Below are 10,155 nucleotides of genomic sequence, written 5' to 3' on the forward strand. Positions count from 1 at the left end.
AGAGAAAGGAAACGGCAGGATAGCAGAGAAGCTTGGGTCAAGTGGAGAGGGAAGGGACTCAGATGAAATGAAAGAGGAAACAAGAGTTGGGAGAGGGAAGTCTCTGCTGTGAGGACCAGAATGTACTCAAAGCTGATTTATGTGAAGGAGCCAGCAAGGCAGGGACGTAAGAAGAAAATAGGCATAATGACCATAAATGATGGGAAAGAAAGATGATTTCAACAGAGGCAACCCGAGTCTCACATCCATCAATCCCTCTTGTGTGGGAGTCTGCTAGAGCGGAACTATTCAAGCTGCTGTTTTCAGCCATCAAAACTGGGAGATGCGAGGTGCTTTCCAAGCATTTTGAACCAAGAGAAACTCCTCTTATTATGTGATGTCTTTCCAAGAACATTCCACTGGATCACATTCTACTTTCTCCTACAAGTTTCTTTGCGCTTCACTGCAGTTTCAGGTTTCTTGGAGATCATTTGGCAGCGTCTGGAACAATTGCAGAGCAGGGCAGACACCAAAGGCATTTAATTTGTAGCCCACTTGGAGAACTTGGTTCTGTCTATATTCCATGCCACCATTTGTGGAAAGGCAAAAGAATATCGCAATTTCCTTCTGTCCTTCTTGAGATGGAAGAGACCTCACACATAATGTAAAGAACAGACTGGCATATAAAAGCTTAAAAGTTTAATGTGTCCGCAGTACACATTTACTGGGTCTAGCATCAATTTAATTTCCTAACACTGATTGAATTGGAAGGAAGATTCAGCCACGTTTTTGATTTTTTTTTATTTTGCAAAAGGTCAAAATTGTCAAGAAAAATGTATTTTGCAAGTGAAAGGGAATAAAGAAGTCATTATGGAACAGGCAGGTTACAGGCACATTTTAATAATTTTCACGTCAGTCAGAGTGCACATGGAATGCTGTAATCTGGGCACATCTGTTAATGACAAAAGGAATTTTCCCTCACTTGGTGCAAGAGATTTTCTTGGAACCACAAAGTTGGAAGGGACTTTGGAGGTCATCTACAGTACTTCAACGCTCTGTTCAATTCAGGATCTGCCATGCAGGATGCAAGTGCAGAATTCCTAGCAGATGGCTGGCCATCCTCTCCTTAAATACTGTAAGAGAAGAGGCCCCCAGCAGTTCCTAGGGCAGCCCATTCCAGTGTTGAACAGCTCTTGCCATAAGAAAGTATTTCCTAATGCTTAGCCAAAATCTGCTTCCTTGCCATTTTCACCCACTAATTCTACTCCTGCCCTCTGGAGCACTATGTGGATTTTCAGGTCTGGATAAAACCCACCTAGGATGGAAGAGATATTAAGAATAAAGAGCATTCTAATCTCTTGGGAAAGGAAAAAAACAGGATGGTACATATTGCACTGTGCTCCTGTCTTAGCCCATGAGGAAGACAGCAAGACCAGAGGTCACTGCTAGTACTGTAAAACTATTTTAGAGTGTGTTTGTTTTTTCATTGCAGTCCCAATTTGGACTGCTTTCCTCACCCCTGCTATGCACTTTTCAAGAGCCATTTGCTAACTGTGTGACTGGCACCTCATCTGGTATGAGCTTCAGCCTAAAGTGTTAAATAGTACCTGTTGAAGAACACCTGGCATATTTGAGCATTCCCCCTTTATAGTTGAGGCATCTCTCTCTCTGAAAAATAAATGACTCAGAATTCTCCCTGAGGAAGGTAGGGGACAATGCATAATCGTCTCTGCACACCACTGAGGGATCTTTCACTTTCCTCCCTGAAATGTCTCCCTTCCTTTTTTCTTGGGCAGGAGTAGAATAGGAGCAGGAATGCCCTCCCCACCCCCAAGCAGAAGGAAGAAAGCTTGTTTTTATTCGTGCACGGATCCTGGCCCCCACTGATTTGTATTTATTTTTAAAATTTCTATTCCACCCTTCCTCCCACAGGAACCACCACGAGATTTTTATTCTTTGTGTTTTCACCTGCAGTTTTAAGAAACTAAGAAGAGACAAAAATACAGCACTTGCTTTAGGGATGTAGAATTTATAGATGACATTGCACCCCTCATTTAAGGTGCCATTATGATTTTTAACCGGGAATCCCTCCATCATAAGCTCACCCTGCATTTGAAAACCTACACACACACACACCAATAAGAGTCTGCTGGCACCTTAAAGATTAGTAAATTTATTGTGCTATAAGATTTCGTGGCCTTCGGTTCACTTCCTCAAACGTAGATTTCAAAATAGCAGTAATAGTAAAATCCGATTCAATCCCAAAGAAAGAGTCTACAGGGGAGTCTATGAACTGGCACCTATCCGACAGGTGTAATTATTCGTTTGTCTAAGGAGGATCTTACTGGCTGCTTAAACTGCAAGGAGGACTGTAGTTCTTCTTAGAGGAAGGCAGGTGGCGTAAACGTACAATGGAAACCTGTGCAAAACACCCCAAACGAAGCTAATTCTGTAGCATTCTTTCTGAACAGCTCAGCTGCGCTCCCCCCCCCGTGACCGACTGGGGTGACGTCAGTATGGCAGTGGAGAGTCAGGTGATGCACACTATAAGCGAAGGGAGCTGTCCGGGTGCTGAAAACAGTCCATAAACTTGCCGCGGACAGATAACGAAGACCATGCTTTAAATTGTCTCTGCACACAGGTAAGCAGACCTACTTTCTCTTTAACTGACAAACAGAATGGGAGACCAAATGCACACACTCTCTATGCTTATACAGTTTCCACTGCAAGGATCAGGCGGGGTGGGAGGGGGATAGTATAGCCAGGAAACGTTTGAAATTGCCACCTGATGCACTTCACTTAAGTAGCACAAAAACACGGTTTTACTGGGCAATTTAAGAACATTTACTTTGCACCTGATAATGGATACTAAAACAGCCAAATAACAGCCAAAAGCCCTGGGAAAGGTTGATTCTACACAATTACTATTACAATTATACTATCCTAGAAAGGTGATTTTGGCAATTTCACGTGCTTTTAGTACATTATCAACATGTGCATGAAGCTATATGCTTCTAAAGAGCAGTAGTGAATTTAAGGAGAACTACAAACACCAGCAGATAAGGTTTTGCTCTTCTGCTCTCGAAGATCACGGTTCTTTCTGATTAAAGTGAAAGTGTAAAATGTTCATGGTTAAGATGGGCTCACTGGATCTCTTCAAATGCTTTAAGGGAAGCTACTGTTGAACCATCTTCATAATGAGCAATGAAGTGGGGGTTTGATTCAGTGACAGTAGATTTGTACTCCATAAATGCAATGTGAATTACAAGCAAATTGCAGGGTTTCAAAATAAACAGTAATTGGGAATAATCCCATTGTGCCTGAATGTAATGTCAATTCACAAGAAGCAGTTAACTGGGAAATAATACAGCTGCCATGCAAAAGCAGCTGAAACACCCTTTTCCTATCATTTCCTATTTATATTTAAAAATGTGTTGTATTTGGAACAAAATCATATCCTGAGGCAGCATAGAAAATATGCAATTCTTAAAAATATTAATTTTAAGTATACTCTGATTTTCTTTTATTTGGAGCTTAAAAGTTTAAGTTTTATCAGGGAACTAGAAAAAAAGGTAATTCACAGTTAAAGTACAAAGTTTTATGGTCCAGAGTGCAAGGTAAGACAGAGTCAATGATAAGAATTCAATATTTGGAAAGAAAGCAAAAAAAAGAAATGGTTCTAAGATGCTTCTCATGACTTGGTAAAATTCTGGTTAAATTGCTATCTAATAGCCACCTGTGTATGTCTGCTGTTGCACTGAAAAACAGCTGTAACAGAATAAAACTATTTCCCATTCTCTTAAGGGCACTGTGAATTGCTTTCCAATCACTGTTTTCCTCTACGTCCAGTCTTGAAAATTAACAAATTATTAGGTAGCATTTGGGGGTTATTCAAAGTTCTCATTGTGGTGCAGCTGGGAGGAAACAAGGCAATTCTGTGGAACACGGTGGTACTTCAATTACCCCAGTATGTGAAATTATTTCATACTGTGTTGCAAAAGAAGAAGAAGGAAAAAGAAGCTTTGACTGGCATAACAAATCCACTGTAATTTTCTACTCAGAACAGTGGGTGTGTACAGGCATTAGGGATTTTTCCATCTCATGAATCACAGGCATATCAACAGGATATTTTACAGAGTACAAAGGAAAGGGGAATGAATGAACTGAAAAATATGAATTAAGCAACGACATAGGAAGTTGCCTCATGCAGAGCCAGGCTATTGGTCCATCTATCTCAGTACTGTCTGCACTGACTGGCAGCAGCCCTCCAGGGTTACATGAAAAAGTATATCCCATCCCTGCCTGGACACACCAGCAGATGCTGTAGCACTGAGCTATGGTTTTATGTCTGGTATAGTTTTGATTTACCTTGGATGGTTTGTTACCTGAAAGAGAGAGAAAATAATATATTAGAGATCCTATATTTCCTTCAGCCAGATTTTAACTGCATAGGGAACTTGAATAGTGCCCTTGTAGCCTGGAGAAATGATCTAAACACAGCACAGTATGCATGCATGAAAAATCTATTTCAAGTCTTTGAGAACAGTATAGACAAAGCCTATACTCAGGGCTTAATTTGCTTATGTGTTTTCATAGAATGTATTAAGTAGGAACAGATAAACATGTCCTTTGCCAGTTCATCTCTTCACCACCAAATTCCCCCAAATCAGGGATTGGGCTGAAGGGCTTCTAGATCAGACAGCATTATTTTCATGCGGTCAGAGTGCTCTAAATCTGTTGTTTTAGAAATCAGCCCCTACTCCAGCCACAGCCTTACTATACAACATCCAATGGATGCTACTGCTTGCTACCCACTTTCATAGACAGAAGGATAAAATGCCAAATAAGCAAAAACACCTGATCAATAATGTTATAGGCTTAGAGTTATATTTATATGTGCTGTATTATAGCCCTTATGATGTAAATGGGTGTGTGTGTCACCTTACTATGCACAGACTGACAGAGATGAATTCTTGTTTACCACCAACAAAATTGGGAACAAATTGGGAACACCAACATAACCCAGCAAAAATGTTCATTCAAGGCACTGGAAATCAGTGAGCTATAGACTGCTATCCAATACCCAATTATCTAGAAGGGAGCCTCATTGAACTCATTGGGACTGATTTCTGAGCAGACATGTATAGGATTATTCTGCAAACATAAAGACACAGTAAAGGATTTTGGTCTGTTCTGATAGTCCATCAAAGATTTTTTTTTAAAAAAAAATTAAGCATCAATTAAAGCATGTACCTGGTGCAATATTATGGAGAACATTTTCCAAAGTTCAATTTAGCTTGGAAGCACATTTTCAAAAAGCAATAATCCTCCAGGTTTACACAAAACCTTTTGGGGGGGGGGGTCCCTAGGTTGGGGACCACACAGGCTGTTGGAAAGGAAAGAAGGAGGTGGTGCTGAAATAAGAAGTGAATGGGACATACCTTATCTCTCTTCCTTTCTTACCTTCTCCCTCTTTCTCCCTCTCTCCCACACACCCCTTCATTCATCCACCATCCATTCATTGCTTCACACACATCTCACCCTTCCATTCATTTATCATCCATTCACTCCCTCCCTCCCCCTCCCTTGGCTTTCAGGGGGAAGGGCATACCCAAGGAGCTGGAGAGGCACATATGGCATTTAGTTTATAGGTTGCCAATCTGTGCTTTAGCCTCTCAAGCTCCCTGATGATATTGCTGCAGAAGAACCATTTTAACTGCCTCGTTGCTTCCTCTCTGTAATTCTTCCATTTGAATTCATTAAGAAATAAGAAAAAAAAAGAGAGACAGTCATTAATAGGAATAAACTGCAATATTTCAAACAAAAATCACCCTGCAGTTTTGGAATCCTGGTTCTATTGCTTCCACTATAGTAGTCCATTTTGAGTCGGTTCTCTTCTGCAAAGTTGTGTCATTTTAATGGAGTGAATCAGCAGAACATAATGCTCTATTAAACTGTATGCGGTGAAAAAGACCAACAGTTGTCAGGACCTCAGCTGAACCTTCTCATTTCTACAAATGGATGCAATTCTGATTTTCATATACAGATACTTTATGAACTAATTTCTATTTTGATTAAACGACTAAACAAAAAGCTGCCTCAAACCATTAGGCAGTTTTCAAACTGGCCTGAGATAGTCAGGTACTTGCGAACTTATAAAGTTATTGTATGTACCTTTACTGGAAATGCTGCACAATAAATAGAATAGCCGAGCCCCTGCCAAAGGCTTAGAATCTATGATTAGAATGTAGTTATAAACTACTTTATAGGGAAATGCTTATGGAGTGCCCATGGTCTCCTTCTACCATCTCTTCCACCTCTGGAATTGGGCATGAATGAAGTATTCTGTTGTAGACAGAAAATAAGTTATGGTGTGTTCTTGGTTGTAGTGTATATTACAGTGGCCTATAACAGTTTCCCCAGTTTGCAAATGTGTCCATGGGCTCAAAAAGGTTGGTGTCCTCCAGTTTACTGAATCTTTCCCCAACCTTTTCCCCCGCAGACGCTTTGAACTACACCTCCCTTCACCCCTGACCATTGGCCATGCTGGACAGGACTAAAGGGAGTTGTGGTCCAAAGTATCCGGAGGGGATCAGATTGGAGAATATTGACTTATGGGGTGAGATCCACAAAGGCAATAGCTCATTCACCAGGAATTCTCTTCCACACTGCAGCCTCCTGCACTCCTCAGAATCTGCTCCAGGGACTTGTGGCACCCTCCATAGCAGGTTATGGGGGGCATATGAAGGGCTGTAGGCTGGAGATGGGAAACTAGAAGTCCCCTTGCATAAGACAATTTCTGTTGCACAAGAAGTGGTCAGCAATGGATTTTGCCCACAGCATCTGAACACACAACAGACTCCATATGGGACTTCCCCTTCTTCCTCCCACAGCCCCTTGCACACCCTTAAGATCTTCTCCAGTGGCTTGGGGAACCACCCAGAACATACTTTGATGTGGGCACAGGGCATAGGAGAGGAATAAAAAGTCCCATTGTGCAAATGGAACTCCATGCACAGAGTGTTGGATACAGCTGCTTAGCTACAGAAGTTCTACTGAAATTAATAGAGCTAACTTAGCCATGTCCATTAATTTCAATGGGTCTACTTTGAATAGGCTAGCATTGAATATGGCCTATTGTGTTTAGTACATCCCTAAAATCCTGATGTTTTCTAGAGATTATAGGTCAATTTTTCATTGCTATGAGCTTAGATAATGTCCAAACTTTTGTGTGTTAATTTTCATTTTTTTATTTTATTTTAAGGGAACATTTCAAACATGGCCGATGCTAAAACCTCAAGGCTTGCTACAGTCTTGCCTCTTGCTCTGCTTTCTGCCCTGATCTGTTCTGCCAGTGCTGCTTCATTTCAACGTTACCAAAACATCCAGAAAGATCCAGACTACCTGATGAAAAACTTGCAAAGGCTTCCAAGCCCAGATATGATCAAAGCCCTGGAATACCTAGAAAACCTCAGAAAACAAGCCAGCAATGGAGAAACAAGCCCAGATGATAGCTCCTATCAAAGTGTCCCATTTGCTCTGCAGCCAAAGGAAAGCAAAGATCAGAACTACCTGTCGGACAATCTAAGAGAATCTTTATCAGAAGATGAGTCACAGTGGGCTAAGGCCATGTTGGAAGCACTAAGGCAAGGAGAAAAAGAATCAAAGGGAACCCTGAAAGAAGGTAAATTCTACCCCATGAGTTCAGATAACATCTTCCAAGATGGAATGACTGATGATTATGATGACCGCACCTGGCCTGAGACACGGCACAAACATTCTAAGATACCACATGTCTACTTAGAAGGAAATTCAAGAGACAGCCCTTATAAGCGGACAAATGAAATCGTGGAAGAGCAGTACACACCTCAAAGTCTAGCTACCTTAGAATCAGTGTTTCAGGAGCTGGGGAAGATGATGGGGCCAAGTAACCTAAAAAAGGGGAGGTTTGATGAGGAACAGAAACTCTATGCTGATGATGAAGATGATGCCTATAAAGGAAACAACCTTGCCTATGAAGATGTGGTGGGAGGAGAAGACTGGAACCCAATAGAGGAAAAAGTGGAAAGTCAAACCCAGGAAGAGATCAGAGACAGTAAGGAACAAATTGAGAAAAATGAAGAGGAGATGGATGACGAAGCAAAGAGGTCCAGCATCCTGGAGGATGAGATGAAAAGAGAGGACAAAGATCAAGTGTCAGAGGATGTTTCACAGCTGATGGATTATTATTTGAAAAAGATGATAAGCAGTGCCGGAAATGACAACTCAAGATTCAAGCAAAATGAAGACAAAAGGGCCGCCAGATATTCTGGAAAGCAACTTGATCCTCAGGCTATTTATCAGTTAATAGAAATTTCAAGAAATTTACAAATCCCACCTGAGGATTTAATTGAGATGCTGAGAGCTGGTGATAAACAGAGTGAAAAAGAGCAAGAGCCTGAACTCCCAGAAGATGTTGATGACATCCCTGAAATTAATGTAGACAATTCAGATGTATTCAAAAATAAAATGAACTCTTTGAATGGTTACAGAAAGCAGCGACTTAATTTGATACCGGATAATCTACCAGAAGATCTCACTGTGGAAGATATCATCAATCTTTTGGGGACTGAAAATGTAGGGAGTCAGAAACCATCATATCTGGCAAATCAACTCAAGCAAGAGTTGCCAAGAGTTTCCTACATGCCTGGAAGATCTAAAGGGCACCAGTTTCCCAAAGCTGCTTGGTTAAACCATTTGGAAAGACGACAAATGGAACAGGAATCACTAAATGAAAAGGAAGAAGACTTGGCAGACTACTTAGCCAAGGTGCTGGCAAAATATCCCGAGGTTGTTAATACAGGTCAGATGAAACAAATTCCACTTGCACTTTCCTCCGAGGATGACTTGCAAGAAGATGACCAGTTTGAGCAGGCTATCAAAGAACATCTAAACCAGCTTGGAACTCAAGAGTCAGACAAGTTGACATCTCTCAGCAAAAGGCTGTCCATGGCCCAAGAGAATGACGACACACAAAACAGACCATATATGGATGAGGATATGCTAGCAAAGGTTCTAGACTATCTAAACCAGGAAAAGTCTGAAAGGGGGAGGGAGCACATTACTAAAAGGGCAATGGAAAATATGTAGTTATTTCCTTATTATTTCTCTTCATTGTATTGACTTCTACCCCAGTTCTGTTGTGATTTACCTTTCTTTAACAATTTGAGGCATGTTCAGACATTACACACAGCTGCTTTATGCACATAGGAATTCTGGCACCTGCATTTTCGTGAGTAATGTTACATCTGAAATGGGAGCTCATGGACCTCAGCTGTAGCTACCTCTGTGATCTCTGATAAAAGTTTTGGAACATGGTCACAGAGATTCCTAGAGATGATATCTGTGAGTTCCCAGCAAACACATTGTTTTGCTCATGCAAATGAACATGCCCAGAGGATCCCTGCAGGTGCAAAAAGTGGCCCAGTTCTGTGTTTCAACTGGTCCCAGTGGTACATGATTTGACATTGAACAGTCTGCGTAAACTCCTCTGAGCTGTTCTGTTGTTTATGGGTATCTTTCAATGTTCTAAATCTTGGTCATGTAACAAATTGCTTCAATTTTTTTAAGAAACAGATTTATGAAATTAAGTGAAACTATGTAAAACAATGACCACGGCAGATCATGACAATGGCAGAATGACAACTGCATTCTATGAGGTTTTTTAAATGAATTGAAATATTTTGTTATTGTGTGTAGTGTTTTTGTGGAGTACTGAATAAAAATAAAGCATATTATATATATAATATATATAGTTTTATTTATAAAGCTTTTTCTATTCTGTGTTTTATGGTTGATGAATAAATATTATTTCTGGACAATAGACTGTGTTTTACTTTGAGTTACCTATAGAGTGTTCTGCTGGTCCCAAAAAGAAATGTGTAGCCCAGTCATGTGCATTTTTGCTTGCAAGTATGTCCCAAGTGTGTACACACAATTGCAAACAAAATTGGTAAAGGAATACTGTTTGTTAGATAAGTGTCTCTGGATAAGATGGTAAAAATTTTGGAACTTTGCTCTTCTATAGCTTGAAATTCTCCCAGTAGAGGTTGGGTCATTGAAAAAGATCCAGTTCTATGAGATGTGATTGATTAACAGCCTTTACTGGTCAGTGTACTTAAAGTCAGTTTTCCCATT

The 10,155-nt window shown here is 40.6% G+C and overlaps 1 protein-coding gene across 1 annotated transcript; it reads left to right on the forward strand.

Annotated features, from left to right (window-relative positions):
* The first annotated feature begins 2,491 nt into the window (after positions 1-2,491).
* SCG2 (secretogranin II) lies at positions 2,492-9,766 on the forward strand. Its single transcript, XM_081192068.1, has 2 exons — positions 2,492-2,620; positions 7,244-9,766. The coding sequence occupies exon 2, from the start codon at positions 7,258-7,260 to the stop codon at positions 9,106-9,108; it is 1,851 nt and encodes a 616-aa protein (XP_081048194.1). The 5' UTR covers positions 2,492-2,620; positions 7,244-7,257; the 3' UTR covers positions 9,109-9,766.
* Positions 9,767-10,155: the final 389 nt, after the last annotated feature.

Source organism: Podarcis bocagei, assembly GCF_964188305.1.
Source record: "Podarcis bocagei genome assembly, chromosome: 4".
NCBI classification, from domain to species: Eukaryota; Metazoa; Chordata; class Lepidosauria; order Squamata; family Lacertidae; genus Podarcis; species Podarcis bocagei.

Excerpts from the sequence above, each read along its gene's own strand:
- SCG2 (XM_081192068.1), top strand. The coding sequence starts at position 7,258 with ATGGCCGATGCTAAAACCTCAAGGCTTGCTACAGTCTTGCCTCTTGCT.